The sequence below is a fragment of the Arvicola amphibius genome, chromosome 7 (genome assembly GCF_903992535.2).
Source record: "Arvicola amphibius chromosome 7, mArvAmp1.2, whole genome shotgun sequence".
Lineage (NCBI taxonomy): Eukaryota > Metazoa > Chordata > Mammalia > Rodentia > Cricetidae > Arvicola > Arvicola amphibius.
Window position 1 is genome coordinate 48,769,506 of NC_052053.1, and position 21,482 is coordinate 48,790,987.

General features: G+C 51.9%; 1 protein-coding gene across 1 annotated transcript in view; it reads left to right on the forward strand.

Moving 5' to 3' along the window:
- Nucleotides 1-20,786, forward strand: part of Prrx2 (paired related homeobox 2) — a 37,376-nt gene extending 16,590 nt beyond the window's left edge. Inside the window, exons 2-4 of the mRNA XM_038338158.1 lie at nucleotides 17,902-18,089; nucleotides 19,095-19,273; nucleotides 20,651-20,786. Coding sequence (XP_038194086.1) covers nucleotides 17,902-18,089; nucleotides 19,095-19,273; nucleotides 20,651-20,786 — 503 coding nt within the window. The remainder of the gene's footprint in view (nucleotides 1-17,901; nucleotides 18,090-19,094; nucleotides 19,274-20,650) is intronic.
- Nucleotides 20,787-21,482: the final 696 nt, after the last annotated feature.

Genomic DNA, 21,482 nt, shown 5'->3' on the forward strand with positions numbered 1-21,482 from the left:
CTCGATGTCACTGCTGTCTTCCTCCTCCTCTTCTTTACTTATTTATTTATGTACATGTGTGTTTGCTTTGCACGTGTGTGCAAGAGTCCTTGGAGGCCAGGGGTGTTGATCCCCTGAAGCTGGAATTAGATGCCCTGTGAGTCACTAGACGTGGTTGCTGGGAACTGAACTCAGGTCCTCTGCAAGAGCAGTGAGGACTCTCAACTGCTGAACTATCTTTCCTGACCTGTGTCATCTTCTTTGTTGAGACAGGTCTTGCTATATAACCCCGACTGACCTCAAACTTGTGATGATCCCCCTGCCTCCACCTCCTCTGTGCTATGATTACAAGCGTCTGCCACCATGACTGGCTTTTGAATTTTAAAATATTGTTATTATTGTGGGTATGTGTGCCCCATCAAGAGTACGGAGACCACGCCTTTAATCCCAGCACTCGGGAGGCAGAGGCAGGCGAATCTCTGTGAGTTCGAGGCCAGCCTGGTCTACAAGAGCTAGTTCCAGGACAGGCTCTAAAAAAAAAAAAAAAGCTGCAGAGAAACCCTGTCTCGAAAAACCAAAAAAAGAAAAAAGAAAAAAAAAGAGTACGGAGGAGACCAGAGGACCATCCTGTGGGAATGGGTGCTGTCTCCTCCCGCCTTTATGTGGGTTCCAAGGATCAAACTCAGGTCCTCGGGCTGCTAACCTACTGAGCCATCTCACCAGGCCACAGCTAACTTTTTATGTTTATGTTTTGAGACATGGTCTGTGTAGCTCAGGCTGACTTAGAACACACTCTCTAGCCCAGGATGACCCTTGGCAGTACAGGGATTGTGGGTGTACCCCACAACACGTGGAAGAACAGTGCCTCCTTTTTGGTGTGAGCGACAGCCCTCTGTCATGGGCTGTCCGAGACCCACCGGATGACATGCCAGTGACCTAACTCAGCTCTTGACGTTGTGACTGTCCTCACGCAGGTGTTGCTGTGTATAGACACTTCCGCTCACTGGAGTTGATATCCACCAGAGTGGTAGCTGAAAATGGCAGTAAGAAGGTCCAGAGAGAAACTTGGAGGCTGGGAGTTGTGTTTAATTATGTGTGTGAATGTGGACACACGCATGCTTTGGTGCATATGTGGGGGGACAGAGGGCAACTTTCAGGAGTTGGGTCTCTCCTTTCCACCTAGCTGAGGCAGGGTCTCTCTTGTGTACTCAAGCCAGCCTGTGAGGCCCCTTGCTGACTCAGTCCTCCTGTCTCGGCCTTCTGGTTGGGTTACAGGCACACACTGGTGCTTGTGGGTGTTTATGTGGGCTATAGGGGTCCACCTGAGGGGATCAAGCTTGCACAGCGAACGGTCTTACCTATAGCGCCAGCTCCCATCCCAGAGTATCATTTATTATTATTGGTGTGGGGGGGGAGAAGGGAGGGACGGAGAGAGAGGGACGGAGGGAGGGAGGGAGGGAGGGAGGGAGGGAAGGAGGGAGAGAGGGAAGGAAGGATGGAGGGAAGAAGAGAGAGGGAGGGAGGGGGAGGGAGGGAGAGAGGGAGGGAAAGAGGGAGGGGGAGGGAGAGAAGAGGAAGGACGGAGGGGGAGGGAGGGGGAGGGAGGGAGAGAGAGGGAGGGAGGGAAGGAAGGAGGGAGAGAAAGAGAAAGCAAGCATGTGTGTGTATATGTGTGTCTGTGTGTGTGTGTGTGTGTGTGTGTGTGTGTGTGTGTGTAGGTCAAAGGAGAACTTTAGGAGTTGATTTCATCCTTTACTGTGTGCTCTGGGAATTGAACTCAGGTTGTTCCAGCAAAGGTGTGCCAAGAAGATGGGGCACATCCAGGCTAGCTCAGAGAGGTTTAGGGTAGGGTTTTGGGGTGACTCTGCAGCCCATGGAGACGTTCAACACTCTACAGTGGCAGGTGGTCAGGTCCAGTCGGGGCTGGAACTCAAGAAGACCCAAGGTCATTTTGTAAATCTCAAGGGGGTGTTCTCAGCCTTCAGTACAGAAGGGTGCCAGCCAACTGTTCCCCCATGAGAACTTTGGAGCTAGGCTAAGAGACCAGGACACGGGCATGGTATGGAAAAGAGGCAAGGTGACAGAGTCCAATGGCTACAGTCCATGGGCCCTCTGCAGTGTTCAGAATGCTAGTGTTTGCTGCACAGACTTGATCACTTGAGTTTGGTCCCCAGAAACCACATAAAGTGGCCTTTCTGAAGAGCCAGACTGAAGAAGTGACAGACAACTTGTAGAATGATCCTGGCTCTCAAGTCCCTGCTGGTCAGCTGCTTGTTTGGTTTCTCACCCAGCCTTGTCTCGCTCCTCCCACGCCCCCACCCTGAAGGAGAAAATGAGTCCTTCCAGTTCTGCACCTGCTGGTGAATTCGGTTGGAAAGTAGGAAAATGTCTGTCTGCATGCTGCTCTCAGGGCTGGGGGTTTAAACAGTCTTTGGCGAACATCTCACCCGCTGCAAGTCAGCAAATTGGTTTTGTTCTACAATTCAGAGTTACTGATACCTGGCTCAGCAAGCCCTCCCGGTGGATTTGGGGTGTATGAGTGGGAAGGTTCTGCAGCGTTTCTGGCCTGCTAGAACGCAGCTCAGAAAAAGGTGAGCACTGGCTTCGATGTGGCCCATCTCCTTAAAAAGCTCCGGTAGAAGGAGTGCAGGACCCGGAGCTAGGAAGCCATTGTATCTGCAAGCACATTTGTGTAACTGGGAGGAGCGGGAGGCGCCAGGACTGCCAGCCACTCAGTAGCCCATTGTAAGGCACTCCAATCTATCACCGGATACTGGAGTGTGAGGGACTACCCCTAAAGGTCACAGTCCTCTCTACAAACCAACTAGGCTCTTCTCCTGACGGCCACAAAGGTCTTTGTAGGTAGGGCGGCCCTAAGGAGCACCAGTGAATCTGGTTTTGCCCTGCTGCTGGGTTGGGGCCCGGATGGCGGTGCGTCACTCTCGATCCTGGAGCGTCTTATATCCTCGGGGCGCAGGGACTAATGGTCCCGGAGAAGGAGAGTCTGAACCGTTGCCACTTTGGGGGTGTACAGGATGCCTTACAGCCGAGGATGGGGTCTTTACTGCTCCTTCTCGCCATATGGCCTCTGTCTTCCAGCCTCAGTTTCCCCGCCTGGGCCGTGGTGGGGAGTGGGGAGGGTGGCGGTGGTACACGGGATGCGACAGGGCGGGGCGCGCCAGGCTGTTAACGGTGTCTGGGCCGCGGGGCTGCGGCGAGGCCGGCGCCAGGGCCGCGCCTGGAACCAGATGTGGCGGCGCCGCCCTGGCCGCCCCGGCGGCTCGCACGCTCGGCCTGGCGCACACATGGCGGGCGGCTGCGGGTGCGGTCCCCGGGGCCCTACGACCCCAGGCCGGCGTGGCGGAGACTGGGCCCTGGATTCAGCTAAGAAAAGGGGAGCCCCGAAAACTAGTCACCCACCGCGCCTGCTCCCTCCGGGCTGGGGACCCTGGGAGCCCTCCCGCCCCCAGTTTGTTTGCTTAAGTCCTACATAAGCTGTTTCAAATCTGAGTCACCTCAAGGACTATCAGTTGGGGAGGGGATGAGAGAAGCGGGTGCAGATTTGACCCCCTGACTCTGCCATGGGCTTGTCTGTCATTCTGTCATTCACCGGACCAGCACAAGGGTCTCAGTGAAGCCTGGTCCATCGATACACCTGCGGGTCCTGTCGTGTGTGTGTGTGTGTGTGTGTGTGTGTGTGTGTTTGTGTGTGCGCGCGCGCGCGCGCTATGCGCACTCATACACATGTGCATGTCAGCATTTGCACTCCTTTGGTCATGAAGTGTCCCGGGAAGCAGAGAGCTGATCTCTGAGATGCTAAAAGCTGCCATCTAGGTGACCTCTGTGTCCCAAGCACATTTTTCTCTGCAAATTCCAAGTTAGATGCATCTACTTAGAGAAGGCAGTTAAAGAAACTTGCATAAAGGTTGCACAGACAGCATGGCAAATGTGGGTGTTTCTGGAATTCCTTCCCTAGGGGGAGATAGAAGCAACACCCACCCCTTCCTCATAAGCTCCATTTCACAAAAGTTCACCGTGGGTAGCCAAGGAGTATATCGGGCTTAGTTACAGAACGCTGGCGAGAGGCTGCTTACAAGAATGGCGGACCCCAAAGCCGGCACACTGGGAAATTTTCACCAGACAAGGATGATAGATAGTTTCCATTAGATGGCGCTCTCTCTCCCTTTCTCCCCGCTTCCCCCTACTCACACACATACTTAACCTCTTCCAACCTATGTACTTCCTCACCTTTTGGAGACCCCAGGACCACGTACTTTTGGGGCAAAATTGCATGCAAACAGCTGGGACGGCAGGCTGGACCACTCAGGTGAGGTGGTCCTCCTACAAGGCACTGGCAGCAGCCAAGCCCAAGCTCTGTTCTTGTTAGTGGGTGCAGCTGAGGTGCTGAAGATGGTGGCTGTTTTACTCGGAGGAACAGTGGAACTGAATGGGTTCACATCACCTTCAGCTAAATAATTACCCTAACTGTGGAGTGCTGTGCCCCAGGCACTGTTTTAAGAACAGCGTGAGTATGGGAAATGTTTCTACTGCCCTCTTTGCTAAGCTGAAGCTTGGAGCTCGCACCCATAGCTGACTCCAGTCTCCCAGCAGCGAGTCTGTCAGGGATTTGAGCCCAACGGCCTGGCCCAGACATTCGGCATTCTTCCCCATGGTGCTCAGTGGATTCCCCCTCAGGCCTCTGAGGGTAAGCGGGGCATGGGGCATGAGAAAATGCTGGAGGTAACTGATGTGAATGGAAGGCCCCAGCTGACTTTGGTTTTGAAAGCCAGCTGAAGGAAGAAGAGACAATGCTTTTCACAAGAGGATCTGAAAGAGAGGATCGAATGGTTAAGCAAATACAATGTCTCCATCAGACAGGTGTGGGTGTTGGGGACTGAGCGTCAGACACCCGGTGTCAGCCTAACTCCATGCCACTTGCTTTGAGAAGCCTCATGTCCCTCTGGTCACCTTGAATCAGCTCCATGAGATGTCAAGATAAAAACACCCACTGACAGAATGCGACCTGTGCTGCTCCTGCATACCCTGGATGCCAGGCTTGTGAGCGTGCTCAGAGACCTCTGCCCCTGTTCCTTCTAAGGAACCCCAGACTCAGAAAAGTGAAGCCCAGTGTTCACAGACTTGGCAGAGGAAGCCAGGGCTTGAATGCCGCCATCAGCGTTGACCATGGGGTTCCTACTGCAGGCTGGAGGGGGTCTGTTGGAATGACAGTCCTGGAGTTGTGCGCTTCACAGCCCATGCAGATGCACACCTTGTCCCTGGTATGTCTGTTCCAAATCCTGACCCATTAACCAAAAAAGAAAATGGGGCTCTCACATAAGCTGTCAGAAGATTCCTGGCAGCTGTGTGGCAAGGGACACAGGACAGGAAGGATACGAAAAGAAACAATAAATATACCCCAGCGGTTGTGGCGCACGCCTCTAATCCCAGCACTGGGGAGACGGAGGCAGGAGGATCTCTGTGAGTTCAAGGCCAACCTGGTCTACAAAGTGAGTTTCAGGACAGCCAGAGTAATTACACAGAGAAACCCTGTCTCCAAAAAACAAAAGCAACAAAACAAAACATTTACGCTAGTGAGGGACGTATGGAGAGGCTCCACTGTTTTTGTTGTTTCTTTTTCTTGAAAAGGAGAATTCCGATCTCCAGAGCCCCTCTCTCCATTGCTCTCTGTTATAATGGAAACCTCTGTCTCAGTCCCGTGTAGTCCTGGCCATAGATGGCTACTGAGACAAGCCCTGTTTTGCAGTGGAGGAATGAGGTTTGCATTCTTGGTTTTAATTAATAGTTAGTTAATTAAATTTTTATTAGATTTATTCATTTTAATTTACGTGTATTTCACCTGCGAGGATACATGCCCATCTGCACACTGGATGCCTGTGGAGGTCAGAAGAGGGCATTGGAAACTGGAGTCAGGAATGGTTGTGAGTCACCATGTGGGTGCTGGGAACAGAACCCAGGTCCTCTGCAAGAGTAACAAGTGCTCTTAACTGCTGATCTATCCCAGTAAGCTATCAACCTCAGTAAGACAAAAGAGACCAGGAGACAGCGTGGGATCCCTGCTGCCAGTGGATGCTAGGAACCAAACTCTGGTTCTCTGGAAGAGCAGCAAATGATCTTAATCCGTGAGACACTTCTCCAGCCCCTAGTTTGTTTCATCTTGAGATAGGACCTCATATAGCCCAGGCAGGCCTCAAACCCTCTACGTGGAGGAGGATGACCTTGAACCCCCAATTCTTCTGTCTCTGCCTCCTGAGTTCTGGGACCACAGATGTATGCAGACACAACTGTGTTCTTTCCTCTCTCGGATCAATGAGAATTCATACACCTATGGTTGCAGCATCAAGCATCAACATCCTCCTCTCTCTGCCCTCCACAGCACTGGGTGGCAGCCATGCATGGCCACTTGGAGTTTTCTAACCAGGTGCTGTGACCCAGACTTGTACAGAGGTCACTTTACCCACTCAGCCATCTTCCAGCCCCGAAGGTTGCTTTTTGACTGTCCTGGAACTCTGTAGACCAGGTTGGCATCAAATTCCGAGATCTGCTTGCCTCTGCTTCAGGGACTAAAGGCGTGTGCCGCCACACTCTGTTCCAAGGCTGCTTTTTTTGACAAGTAGAATAGCATTGGTAGATCCCAATGCTGCCTGTGTGCCTTGGAAGAATCTGGAAAATTTAATATCAGTCCTGCTGCTAAAGGCCTGACTCACAGCTGGGAAAGCTGCTTTAGGGGTGAGCAAAGGGCACAGCCAGGCAGTGGTGGCGCACGCCTTTAATCCCAGCACTGGTCTACAGAGTGAGTCCAAGACAGCCAGACTACACAGAGAAAACACGTCTCAAAAAAAAACCAACCAACCAACCAAACAAACAAACAAAAAGAGGGGCTGGAAAGATGGCTCAGTGGTTAAGAGCATTGCCTGCTCCTCCAAAGGTCCTGAGTTCAATTCCCAGCAACCACATGGTGGCTCACAACCATCTGTAAAGAGGTCTGGTGCCCTCTTCTGGCCTGCAGACATGCACACAGACAGAATATTGTATACATAATAAATAAATATTTTTAAAAAAAAAGAATGAACGAAGTTGAGCTCGGGATATGGCTCAGTTGGTAGTGCTTGCTTGGCACACATGAAGCCCTGCTCCAGCCACAGCACCACAGAAACCAGTCTTGGTAGTTCACACCTGCAATCCCGGCACTGGGGAGGTGGGGACAGAAGGTCTAGGTCATCTGCTACATAGTGTGGATCTGGGGGTGGCGGCACACACCTCTAATCCCAGCACTCGGGAGGCAGAGGCAGGCGGATCTCTGTGAGTTTGAGGCCAGCGTGGTCTACAGAGTGAGTTCCGGGACAACCAGGGCTACACAACGATACCTTGTCTCAAAAGAGTGAACTAGATCATCTTGGGAAGCAGAGTCCTCAGGTGCCACAGTGTCTCTTAGCATAGACTCAGTGTCACTGGGGGAATCCTACAGGGAGGATGGATCAGGGCTAAGTGGAAGCACTCCCTAGAAGGAGGGTGGCTGTTTGGAGAGACTGTGCTGGGAATGTGTTAGAGATGTTGGAAGACAGCTTCTTGGACCTGGGCTCTGCACATCCCCCATGCTGGTGTCCTGGGTCCTGGGTAGACCTCTGTTGCAGACAGGTATTCCATCATGCTGGCACGCCGCAGGGACAGGCATGTCTAGGCTACCTGGGTCAGTGAATGGGCTGAGTGCTCAGATTTGCCACAGTAGAGGATGGCCAGTAAGCAGCAGAAATCTCACTGCACTCAACCGCTGGGCATGCTGAAGGCCTAGCCCGTACTACCTGCTGGCTCCCTGCAGGAGGAAGGGGCCAGCATGGCAGCAGGCTCTCCACTTCTTCAAGGACAGATGTCCTTTGGTTGCTAGTCACTGGGGGGACAGAAAGAATGAACAAGATACTAGTGCTGTGTGGCTCGAGTTAGTTACATTCCCTCTCTGATCCTCACTGCCCCATTCTACAAACTGGTTTTAATAGCAAGGCCTTCCTGTTTTAGGAGATGCTTCATAACCCAGCATCAAGAGTGTAATGAAAGTGGAGGAGGCAAAAGCCAAAAAAACAGGGTTGGGGAGAAGTCCAATCCTGACCGCAGGCCCCCTGCTGTGTGGAGGCAGGGGCAGAAAGTCTTGCTGGAGTCGGCTCTTGGAGCCTCGCCTAGCAGTGCTGGGCCAAGCTTGCAAAGCAATTTTTCCGCCTTGTAGGACTCACAGCTGGGTCATGGAAACCTCCACTTGTGCCCTGGAGCTTGGCCTCTGGGAGGGTCACAGCAGGTCCCACCGGCCTGGGATGGGAGGACAGAGTGACGGGTATGCCATATCTGGGCTACTCTCAGAGATGGAGCTGGACAGAACAGGCTTCCCGGGGCCAGAAACAGCTTTGGGGAGTGGGTTCTGGGGAGGGTCTGGAGGTTTGTGATGGGAACCCACAAAGCACTGGCCAGCCGCCAACAGGTTTTCCTGGGGAAAGGGAAGTGGGGTGGGGTCTGGGATGTATCCCCCCAACTCAGCAAGCTTCCGGGGAAAGCCCCGCATGTCTGAGAAGGAGGTGGGGATACCGCTTGTCCCAGAGGACAGAAGAAACCCAGGATCTGAGAAGAGGATTCTCCTAGCCCCGGACACCCATGGGCCAGAGTTTCTCCTTCTTGGATGCTCTAGAAGGGGCAGCATTTATTGTCTGGATGGTTGCCAGCTGCACCCTGGCTCAGTTGTCAGCCCACAGCTCAGCTTTCCTTCAGCCACCCAGGAATCTCCAGTGTCCAGGAAAACAGAGCATGGGAGGCCTTGGCCAAGTGGCTTCTCTCATCGTACCTCAGTTTCCCCATCTGCAGATGAGGTTCTTTGTTGATGACCTCTAAGACCCCTTTGGGCTCTGAGTCCTTCAGAGGATGAATGCTGGGTTAGGTTCCCCAGAACTACCTGTGGATTTGCTCAAACCAACCCTAGCCAGGCATTTAGTTTACGTCTGTAGTCGGGCTGAGGCAGGAGAATCGCTATGAGTTTGAGGCCAGTCTGAGCTTGGAGGGAGACACTTCTCAAACAAAACGGCAAAATATAAAACTGGAGAGATGGTTCAGAAGTTAAGAGCACTCATTGATCTCCTAGAGGACCCGAGTTCAGTTCCCAGCGCCTACATCCAGCGGCCACATCTGTCTGTGACTCCAGCTCCAAGGATTCGGACACCCTTGTCTGGTCTCCATGGGCACCCACACACATGGCGCACATGTACACACTTCTTTTTTTCCTTTTATACACTTAAGAATAAAATTAAATATTAATAAAATAACTGAACCCGGAGATAGTGGCGGATGCTTTTAATCCCAGCACTTGAGAGACAGAGGCAGGTGGATATCGGTGAGTTTGAGACCAACCTGGTCTATATAGTGAGGTCCAAGACAGCCCAGTGAGACACTGTCTCAGAACAAAGAAAAACTAAAACTAGCCAAGTGTGTAGTGGTGCACGCCTTTAATCCCAGCACTCGGGAAGCAGAGGCAGGTGGATCTCTGTGAGTTCAAAGCCAGCCTGGTCTACAAGAGCTAGTTTCAGGACAGGCTCCAAAACCCTGTCTTAAAAAACCCAAAACAAGCCGGGCGGTGGTGGCGCACGCCTATAATCCCAGCACTCAGAAGGCAGGGGCAGGCGGATCTCTGAGTTCGAGGCCAGCCTGGTCTACAAGAGCTAGTTCCAGGACAGGCTCTAGAAACTACAGGGAAACCCTGTCTCGAAAAACCAAAAAAAAAAAAAAAAAAAAAAAAAAAAAAAAAAAAAAAAAAAAAAAAAACCTCAAAAAAAACAAACGAACAAGAAAAGTAGGTCCTATAGTAAATTGACAGTTGGCCATCAGCCATAGATTAAAACTCTCAGACTGGACTTGGAACTGAGACAGTCTCCTCTCCCCGACAGTCTCCCTGATCCCCGTATGCTTCAGCGACAGTCAGATGCCTCACTCTTCAGAGCTTAGGGTCAGGGTCACAGGAATGGAGACCTGTGTGATCAGGGGAGCACTTGGCTCTGCTATGCGGGGGTCTGTGACCCCCATGGGTCTCGGTGGCATAGCACTGGTACCCCACTGGAAGCCTCAAGCCTGTGGGGGCTTTTGTGTGCCTGGTCTTCCTTGTGCTTGAGAACAGTATGCAGATGTCCTCTGCAGGGTGGCACCTCCCTGTCCCCCAAGACATCAGGAGCTTGGCTTTGCCTGTGTCTGGCTTCCTCGAGTTAGTCACTGTGGCTGACCCACACAGGATGCTCCCTGTCTTCTGCCTGAGAGTACCGAGCACTCAGACCTCTCCCGCTGGGCCATGTCCTCATCCTCACTGCCATCAACTTTGTCCCCTACCCTGCCCCCCCCTCCAGGCACCTTGAGCCTGGGAGACTCATAGCCATCACCTGTGTTTCATTCTTTCCCAACCCGAGTTTTCCCTTGTCATATATATATATATATATATCTATATATCATATAATATATGATATAATTTATATACATGTAATATAGATGATATAGAATGCATTTATATCATACAATACAATATTTAATATTATATATATATATTTGTATGTGAGAGAGAGATCTATGTATGTGTTTGTGTGTGAGCGAGGCTGTGCACTTGACAAGGTGCCTGGGTGGAGATCAGAAAGCAACCTCACCTTCTGCCTTGTTTGGTAATGTTTCATTCCCACTGTGTGTGCCAGGGCATCTGGTCTGTAATTGCAGGGGTTCTCTGAGCTCTACCCCTGCTTCTCCACCATGGGGCTGCAGAGATTACCAGTGGCTGTTACATTGCCTGGCTTTACTGGGGGCATTTCAGCCACCGAGCTGCCTCCCCCGTCAACTTTGTGCTGTAATGTTCACAACATTAATTGGCATGCATGGGGGCGGGGGTTGTTGGAGGCAGGGTCTGTCTGTATAGCCTAGGCTAGTCTTGAGTTCGAAGGCCTCCTGCCTCAGCTTCCCTAGTGCCAATACTACAGTGCATGCCACCACTTGGCAAGTTCAGCTCTTTCCCTGGTTCGCATGTATCTCACCTCCACATCGGCAAGGGCTGAACGAGGTGTACGAATAGGAAGCAGGGAGAAAAACACCTTCTTCTACAGAATGAGTTCCAGGACAGGCTCCAAAGCTACAGAGAAACCCTGTCTCAAAAAACAAAACAAGAGGAAAAAGGGAAGGAAAGAAATGTGTACAATGTATCATGCCTTTAGAGATAGGCCTCTGTCACCAGAGAGGCCCAGTTAGTCTGTGTCTTACCAGGGGACCCAGGATCCTCCTTTTCTACCTTATTCCTGCTCCTAAGTGTTAGGGACAGAGGCCAGCTCAGCCTGAGGACAAGCCTCTGATTTGAGACATTAGCTCATGAGCCCAGGTGTAGTGGAGCTGATTCCTGGGGTCGGAAGCCCTCAGATCCCTGGCATCTCCTTCACTGAGCCTGTTACCCAGTCCCTCCTCCTCCCTTCTCCTTTCCTCTCTTCTCTGGGCGCCCGGGCGGCCTCACAGCCAGGTCTGTGTACCCCATACAGGGATCCTCTCTTGCAGCTTTCAAGAGTCTGGGAAGCAGAGCTGCCTGCCTCTTCCCCCGCTCCCTTCTCTGTACATGGTTTTCTAGAGAGACCCACGAGCACTCGGTAGCCATCTTGCCCAGGGGGTCTGTTACATGCAACTACCTCTGGAGTAATTAAAACCCTAGCCTGTGAGCACGTCCCTAACTTGGAACCCCAGCTCTGGCATTGACAGCCATGTGCTGTCAGCATGTCGCTTAACCCACTGTGCCTCAGTTTCCCCACATGTAAAGTTGTGCCAAGAGCCACCTGTGAAGGGCTGGTGTGGCATTAAAAGAGTTGACTTGTTCCCACTTTGTAGATCTGATCCCAGGGGTGGGGATGGCTAAAGGGTTTGTATGGCAGAGCCGGTCGAGCTGCTAGTGATGGCCTAGCATCTAGATCTCGGCCTGAGGTCCCCTTCCTCAGCCAAAGGTCTCTCCGCTTACTCTTGTCCTTTCCTAGTTTTGGGTCTCTTCCTCCCTCCCTCCCTCCCTCCCTCCCTCCCTCCCTCCCTCCCTCCCTCCCTCCCTCCCTTTCTTCTTTCCTCTCTCCCTTCCTTCCTCTTTTCTTCACATTTCTTTTCCTTCCTCCCTTCTTTCCTTCCTTCCTTTCTTTATATTTATTCTGTGTGCCTTTCTTATTATGCATCTTGATCCCACTCATTTCTCCATTTCTTTGTATCTGTCCTCTGCTCTTTCAACCTCCCCAATAGTTTGGGGTTTTTAAAAAAATTATTTATTAGCCAGGCGGTGGTGGCGCACGCCTTTAATCCCAGCACTCGGGAGGCAGAGGCAGGCGGATCTCTGTGAGTTCGAGGCCAGCCTGGTCTACAAGAGCTAGTTCCAGGACAGGCTCCAAAAAAGCTGCAGAGAAACCCTGTCTCGAAAAACCAAAAAAAGAAAAAAAAAGAAAAAGAAAGAAAAAAAATTATTTATTTTTATTTTATGTGCATCGGTATTTTGCCTGCATGCATGTCTGTGTGAGGGTGTCGGGTCCCCTAGAACTGGAGTTACAGACAGTTGAAAGCCACCATGTGGGTGCTGGGAATTGACACTGGGTCGTCTGGAAGAGCAGCCAGTGCTGAGCCACCTCTCCAGCTCCCTCTTTTCTAGTTTCTGAAACAAAGGTTCATGGAGCCCAGGATGGCCACAAACTCACCCTGTAGCCCAGGATGACTTGGAACTTCTGATCCTCCAACCTCTCCTTTCCGGGTGCCAGGATGGCAGGTGTACACAACCACACCCACTTTGAGTGGTCTTCCCGGTGGGCTCCAGTGCTTCCTGTGTGCTAAGCAACACTGCTGATGAGCCACCCCCAGCACATTGCCTCTCTGGCTCAATTTGTGGCTCTGGAGGTAGAGCCTTTCTTCTCCAGGGGCCCTCCAGAGGAAACCTGGTCTCTACCAAGCAGCTCCTGAAACCTCAACCAGTCCCCCACTCTGTCCCCTCCTGTCCCTGGCTATAATATGGACTTTTCTCACAGCCCCCCCCCCCCCCAGGACAGTCTCTTGTTAATTTGTTAAATCCGCGTCAAGGTCCCCGGGACCAATGGTTTATTTTTCCAATCATGTTGGCTGAGATCACGTGGGATGGTGCTTATTTCGTCAGAATGAATGCTAATTAATAAAAGTTATTTATTTGGGTTGGAGCTCGCCACAGCCCAAAGGTCAGGCACGAACGACTGTTTGAAGTGTCCACAGCGCTTGAGAAAGACAGGATGGACAGACTGAGTTTATCTGTCTTCTGAAGAATTCCCTCAGGCTATTTAGACCCTAAATTACATGGAATAAGAGCTTACAAGTGGAGAGGGACATGGGTGTTTGGCAGCAGGCATGGCTTTTAAATGTCTTTGGGTCACAATCAGACAAATAAATGGTGTGTGTGCCTGTCACTTGGTCATTGTGATATCATTGGGAACAGTGTCACTTAGGTTATAAGAGACCAAAAGCCTCAGAGGTTTCCTGTCGCAAGGTTCTGGCTAAGCTCAGCAGAGCAGTGGGTGCTAATGAGAGTTTGGGTTGTGTAGATTCTCTGTCTGTGTGCTTCTTTGGATTTATTTTTTGTTTGTTTTGGTTTTTCAGACAGGGTTTTTCTGTGGAGCAGCTCTGGCTGTCCTAGAACTAGCTCTTGTAGACCAGGCTGGCCTCGAACGCAGAGATCAGCCTGCGTCTGCCTCCTGAGTGCTGGGATTAAAGGCGTGCGCCACCACCCAGCTGCTCCTTTGTTTTTTGTTGTTGTTTGTTTTGTTTCTGTTCTGGGGGTAGAGTCAGGGCCCATTCATGTAAGTGCTCTACCGCTGAGCGCATCCTCAAGCCCTCTTATTTTTCCTTTAGAGTCTGATCTTCACCCCAGGCCGATCTTGAACTCAGTCTGTAGCCTAGACTGCCTTTCAATGTGTGATCTTTCACAGAGATCTTTAGATGTGTTTAATTAGTCACATGCGGTAAGCAGAGAGAGGTCCTGGAACCAAAGGAGACTGCCCATGGCTCAGCCGGGATGCCGCCCTCCCAGTGAATACCAGCCAAGGAGGGTGGCTCAGATGAGACGGAACTTGCACACCAACTGGGGCCTGGAGAGAATTTATTTGTTTTCCAAATATCTGAAGCCAAGCTTGGAGCCCAGAGGGAATCCCTATTCTCAGTAGGCAGAGCAGGAACCTGTGACAAGCAGGCAAGACAGTGGCCCTCACTAGAGCTGTGGGCTCAAGGCTGTGACTCGGGAGGCTGCTGCCTGGGCTTTGCGGTGGCTGAGCCCCCATCCTTCCACCTCTGTACTGGAAAGGATACAGGACCAGGCTGTGGCACAGAGCAGGAGGGCTCATTTGTTGAGCAATGGCTGTCTGTGCTCTTGCACTAAGGACGCTTTGCAACTCATACCAGCTTGAGTCTTAGAGCAAGCTATTGTCCCTAAGCCCCCATTATGGAGACTTCCTCTAGGGACCGGATACTGCTCAGGTCTGTAGGGGAGGCTCTGGATCTCTGCAGTGGTTGAGACCATGAGGTTAGAGGCTCATCACCATGGGCTCTACATGCGACAGACAGTGTCCCCAGGAATGAGGTGGCTGTGGAAGAGGACCTTATGGGGATGGGGTTACTGAGCCTTTCAGCCCATATGGGTCCTGACTCCAACTGCACAGCCTTGAATGAGAGGGCCTGAGAGCCTCAGTTTCCCCATGTGTGAAGCGGCTTAGCACCTCACAGCCATGCTGGACTTTGGTGGGAGGATACTAAGATTATTTCTTGCGCAGACTGATTTTCCTGGAATGCTCTGCATCCAACTGACCTGCTGTCGTGACGCAGGGAGTGGGGATGGGGAGGCAATAGCTAAAGCCCCTTGATGGACCCCTGCTGGCATCAGGGAAGGGGTCTGGGCATTGAGAACCTTTGCTGTAAGTCACCACCAGCATATCTGGCCCCAAGTGTCATTGTTTCTTCCCACAGTCCCTCAACAAGGAAGCCTGCAAAAATGGTTTTCTTTAAACACCCCCAGTTTCCAATTGCCCAGAAACTTCCAGAAAAAACTCTCCTTTTTTGGCTGAAATGCCTTCTGCATTGGGTGTATGCCCAAGTGGCATTGCCTGAACGGTTGCGGAAGTCAGCTCTGGGGATGGCTCATGTTCCAGAAGCTTCCAGCTCTACTTTTGGGCTCTTGTTCACCACCTGACTTTTTCAGCACCCGGGCTTGGTTATTTTGGTTTAGGATTTCTTTCCTGCCCAGGCGTTGGAGGGTGGGGGTAGGGTGGGGACAGGGACATTCCCAGGACCGGGCACACCCATCCATTTTAGCCTTTTCACATAAGATCAGACAGGGGTGTGGAGTGACAAGGGGGCAGGGGGAGGGGACAGGTGACAAGGCCGGCTTGCACCAACAATACCGTATTCCCTCGCCACTGCCTCCCCCTTACGTCCTGCTCATGTTTGCAAGTATTTCCCCAAACGGGAACACTCTGGAGACTAACTCCGGGGATTAGCTCCGTCTCAGTCAGCTGCTGCACTTTGGAGCAGAGGATGCCTGGACATGGGGGCAGGGCTGGCCTGCATGCTGGAGCGCCCTGACTAGCATCCCTAACCTGCTGTTAATCCCACTCGCACCCCCAATAAAACTGCCTGCAGGGCTGGACTGTAGCTCAGTGTCGAGCACAAGACCCTGGTTCCACCCCCAGTATTGAAAATTAATAAATTGATCAGAGGCTGGACATGGTTGTCTCTAATCCCAGCACTCAGGAGGCAGAGGCCTGACAATCGCTGTGAGTTCAAGGCCACCATGGTCTACCAAGCGGGTTCCAGGACAGCTACAGCTATATAGAGAAACCATGTCTCAAAAGGAAAAATTACATTTTTGTTTATTTTGTGGGTGTGTGGATAGTTGGGTGGGGGATCCATGTGCCCTAGTGTTCCCGTGGAGGTCAGGGGACATTTTTCACGGGAGTCAGCTCAGTTCTCACCTTCTACCAGTTCCTGGGGATTGAACTCAGGCAGACAGGCTTGTCTGCAAGTGCCCTTGGCCACAACTATCCTGCTGGCCCTTCTTCATTTCCCTCTCCGCCAAGGAACACACTCGCTCTCTTCTGAAGTGCCAGGGACAAAACACAGGGCCTTCCCCTGCCAGGCAAGTGCTCTGCTCCCAAGCTACGGGGTTTCCTCTGAGTATTAAAATCAGGGAGGAATGTGTCGTTAAAGAAACAAAATACAGAGTATGGATCAAAGTCCCAAAGATGGCCTGACAGCAGGCTCTGATGACTGAGCAGCAGACACCAAGGCCTGCCAAGCGGCAGTTATGGGGAAATGGACGAGACAGACCTATAGGGTACTGGGCCACACCTACACACTGGCCACTACTCCCACCTCTAAACATCTGTAGCAAAGATGCACAGCAAAAACAGATGCTCCTGTTTGCATGGGGGATTCATTTTAATATTACTTTTAGTTTTTCGAGACAGGGTTTCTCTGTAGCTTTGGAGCCTGTCGTGGAACTGGCTCTTGTAGACCAGGCTGGCCTCGAACTCACAGAGATCCACCTGCTTCTGCCTCCCGAGTGCTGGGATTAGAGGCGTGTGCCACCACCACCCAGCTATAATATTCTTTTAGCTTCAAAAGATTGGAAACAAGTGTCTATAGTGAGGACCCTGTGAACAAGCTACAGCACACTAAATTACATGTAGCCATGAAGAGAAGCAAGAAGCAAGCAGGTCTTGTTCACCCAACTGCCCCAGGAAGGCTTATTTGGGGGGTATGATCAGTGCAAGTGACACTTCCTCTAGATGAGAAAGAAAATACTACACATATTTTATTATAATTGAAAAAAGAGCAACACTGGAAGGATGGGGCAGAAACTAATTAAGGGCTGCAGAGATAGCTCAGTGGTTAAGATCTGCTCTTCCAGAGGACCCAGGTTCAATTCCCAGCACCTACATGGCAGCCCACACCTGTCTATAACTCCAGTTCAAGGGGATCTAACACCCTCACACAGACATACGCTCAGGCAAAACACCAATGTACACAAAATAAAATATTAAAAAAAGCTCATTAAAAAACTGGCTCCTACAGGTAGAGGGAGGAACAAGAGGGAAAACAGAATCAAGTGTGCAGAGATGGAAGGTTCCAGAATATTAGAAAATAAAACAACCCAGTCAGAGCCCCAGCATGTGTGGCATGGCAGCGTGCGTATTGGCCTTTAAGGTTGTATGTTGCAGTCATGTGAACCATGGGGCACAGGACGGGGGGAGCTGGGGCTTCTGTGTCGGCTGGACATGGCACTGTGGCGGGCGATGTTTCTTGGTTATTAAAGCACACATTTTAGGAGCTGGGAGGTAGCTCAGTGGGCAACATGCTTGCTGTGTAAGCTTGCAGGTCCCCAGCCTGGGTACCTGTAACTGCAGCACCAGGGTGGGGGATATAGATAGGCAGATCCTGGGGAGCTTGCTGACCACAAAGTCTATCTAGAGAGACACTGTCTCAAAGAAGTGAATATTGGATGGATGGATGGATGGATGGATGGATGGATGGATGGATGGATGGATATATGGAGAGGGGGATGGATAGACAGACGGATGAGTGGGTGGGTGGGTGGATGGACTGGCAAGTAGATAAATGGATATGTGGATGTGTGAATGGGTAGTTCATTCATACCACTAACAGGTGGGTTAGTGATATATGAACATAGGTAAAAGGTAGCAGGATATGTCCCACCCCTCAGGTATGAGGCCATCTGCAGGGTAGACACCGGAAAGCCAGTGTAAGAGGAACAGATTGCTGATATTGTGGACATCCCCGGACAGGGCCACGGGGACCCCATATGTCACAAGGGACATTGTGAGCACCATGCAGCCAGTCTGCTGACCCTCCATCTTTCCTTAGGTGAGTGTCCCAGCCCAGGCCGCAGCAGTGCCACCAAGCGAAAGAAGAAGCAGCGCCGGAACCGAACCACGTTCAACAGTAGCCAGCTGCAGGCACTGGAGAGAGTGTTTGAGCGCACGCACTACCCGGACGCCTTTGTGCGTGAGGAGCTGGCCCGGCGCGTCAACCTCAGCGAGGCCCGTGTCCAGGTAAGTAGGACCTATCCAGAGGCTGCCAGAAGAGGAAGTGGCCATCCAGACTGGTGGCCACCAATGGACGGGGGGGGGGGGGGGGGGGGAGGCAGGTGGGAGTGAGCTCAGAACATCCGGAGCCAGGAGAATGAAGTTCAGCTGAAAGCCTTGCTACAACTGGTGACGTGGAAGGAGCGAGATGTTTAACCCCAATCAGTTTCTCCCTGCAAATGAACAGACGCACCCAGAGTGCAGGCTGTTACCACTCAGGGAGCTGACGCTTGTGTAAAAACGCAGAGCGGGGGGTGGGAAGACGGCTCAGCAGACAAAGTGTTTGCCGTGGCATGAGAACCCCAGCGCAGATACCCAGCACCCTAAAGAGCTGGGAGAGGCAGTGTACCCCTGTAACGCCATGCTGGGGAGGTGGAGACAGCAGGATCCTGGGGGATCATTGGAGCCGGTCTAGACCAGTCAAGCCCAGGCTCAGTGGGAGACCGTGACTCAATAAACAAACAAATAGAAAGAAAAAGAAAATCGTGGAGCAGAGAGATCCAATAGTGGTCATTGACCACAGACCTCCACACAGCCATGTATGTGAGTGCATACGTGTGAATACACACACACACACACACAGAGAGAGAGAGAGAGAGAGAGAGAGAGAGAGGAGAAGTTAAGGGTACACAGAGAAACTTTGTCTAGAAAAAACAATAAAAGAAGAAATTATTAACTTTTCAGCCGTCCTTTGCCAGCTCTGTCCTGGGTGCCCACTGGGTGCCCACCTGGGCGCCCACATTATCCCAGGACCCAAGGGTTTACCCGCCCACTGTTTTCTTTTTCACATGTCCTGCTCCCGGTATATGATGCAGGCACTGTTGATCACCCCCATTCTAGAGCAGGAGTCCAAAGGTCAGAGAATGAAGCCACCAGCTCAGGGCTGGGACAGCACATTATGTGCCCAGATCCACAAGGATGTAGGTCCCCTCAAAATCTTCTGGACCCCACTTGCCACGCTCCCCCTCTCAGGTCTGGTTCCAGAACCGCCGTGCCAAGTTTCGCCGGAACGAGCGTGCCATGCTGGCTACCCGCTCTGCCTCTCTGCTCAAGTCCTATGGCCAGGAGACCGCCATTGAGCAGCCGGTGGCCCCCCGACCAACCGCGCTGAACCCGGATTATCTGTCTTGGCCAGCATCATCCCCCTACAGGTGAGACTGGGGAGCTCTTTGGGGCCACCTCTCTGGGGAGAGCTTGCATGGTGTATGGATGTGTGTGTATACATGTCAGTGCACAAGTGGGTGTTTACGAGCCTGCGTGTGAGTGCTCAGGTATGCACAGGATCATGAGCATGTGTGTGTTCACACAGCGTTGATATGCACGTGTGTATGCACCTGCGTGTGGAGAGGGGAGAAGCCAGACCTGCCTGGAGGAGAGCAAAGTGTGGGCTCTACCCTGAGGTAGCTAGACCCATGCCTGTGTCCACCCTCCAGGCAGGAGACAGTCTGGAAACGCTGAGGGCAAGTTTTCCCGTCCTGTAATCCTGGCTGGGTCTAGAGCCATGTAGAGAAGTGGCTTTGTTGCTTAAAACAAACAAATAAAATACACTCCTTCTTTGGGCTAGAAAGAGGGCTTAAGAGGTTAAGAGGTTAAGGCTGCTCTCTCAGAGGTCCTGGGTTCAGTTCCCAGCACTCATGTAGCAGCTCACAGAAGTCTGTAACTCCAGGTACAGGTGATTTGACACCTTTTACACTCCACAGGGTCAAGACACTTATTTGGTGTAATGACATACATGTAGTCATATGCAATCATATGGTATAATGACACATGTAGGCAATCATATGGTATAATGACACATGTAGGCAATCATATGGTATAATGACATACATGTAGGCAATCATATGGTGTGATAACATACACGGAGGCAATCATATGGTGTGATGACATACACGGAGGCAATCATATGGTGTAATGACATACATTTAGGCAATCATATGGTGTGATGACATCCATGGAGGCAATCATATGGTTTGGTGACATACATGTAAGCAATCATATGGTGTAATGACATACATGGAGGCAGACACTCATACACATAACTAAAAAGGAAAATAAGTCTTTTTAAAAAATGGCTCCCTCCAAGATGGTCAGGTGGAAAGGAGCGGGCGCTAGGAGTCGGGCCGTCATATCCCACAGTTCCATCCCCTCACCTGTGGGTTAGCTTGTGTGGCTCCTGGGTCTCCAGCCTCCCTCCCTGATCCATCCTCACCCAGAGCTGTGTCATGGGACAGAGAGCACACGTCCCACTCTCAGGAGGGTCTCCATGTAGAAAGAAATGCCAGCAAATGAAAGGTGAAGGTCTCACACCATAGCCTGGGCCATCCTCTCTCCTCAGCACCCCAGATATTAGGGTTATGGTGGTGTGAGCCACTACATTGCGCTAGGCAGGCTCCTTTGACCCAGTCCTACCTCTGGATGCTTGTCTCCTCCCCTGACCCTGCCACCCTGGCCAGAGCCACCCTGAGCTCATCAAAGGAAATAGGACTACCAGATGAACCAATGGGTTCCTGTGTTTCTTGTCTTCCCAGCTCTGTGCCTCCCTACAGCCCCGGAGGCTCAAGTCCTGCCACCCCTGGGGTCAACATGGCCAACAGCATCGCCAGCCTGCGCCTCAAGGCCAAAGAGTTCAGCCTGCACCACAGCCGGGTGCCCACAGTGAACTGATAGTGTGCACTGGGTCCAGCCTCCTTCCTGACCCAGGGACACACAGCAATGCAAGTGGCCTTGTCTGTGTCTGTCCCCAGGGAGACTGGGCAGCCTCGCCCGTGCCTTCTCTTCACCCCAGCTTCCCGAGTTCCAGAGGCCTGCTGGGTGCTAGAAGCACGGGTGAACATCTCTCTGCCTATGCTGGCCGAGACTGTGGCCTGAGGTCCCTGGAGTGGCCTGGCCGGAAGGCGGAACAGGAGTCCGCCAAGGAACTCACTGATGTATTAAAACCAAAAAGCTTTTGTCTTTAAGGAATAAAACCATTTTTCTTAAGCTCCACTGGACTTCAGAAGGGCACAGCAGGTGCTCGCGGAGGGTGCCAGCGCTTGGCTGGCTGGATCACAGCCCTCCTGACAGGTAGCAGTTTGCGGGTGGCACTGGGCCTGGACTGGCTCATACAGCAGCTTCGGTGGGGCTCACTGCCTGCACTGTATGGTTCTTCAGGTGTGGCACTGTCACCCCACAGAGTCCCCAGAAGGGAGAGGGGGCAGAAGGCAGAACCTGCCCAAGGCTTCATTTCCCATTCTGAGACCCATGGGGACACCTGGAGGTTCTAGAAGGGTCTTGCGGGGTGAATGGCCAGGGGACATCTCTTTCCCTTCATGAGGTATGGCAGATGGGTGGCCACTCCCAAGGTGTGGGGGCTGGTGCTAG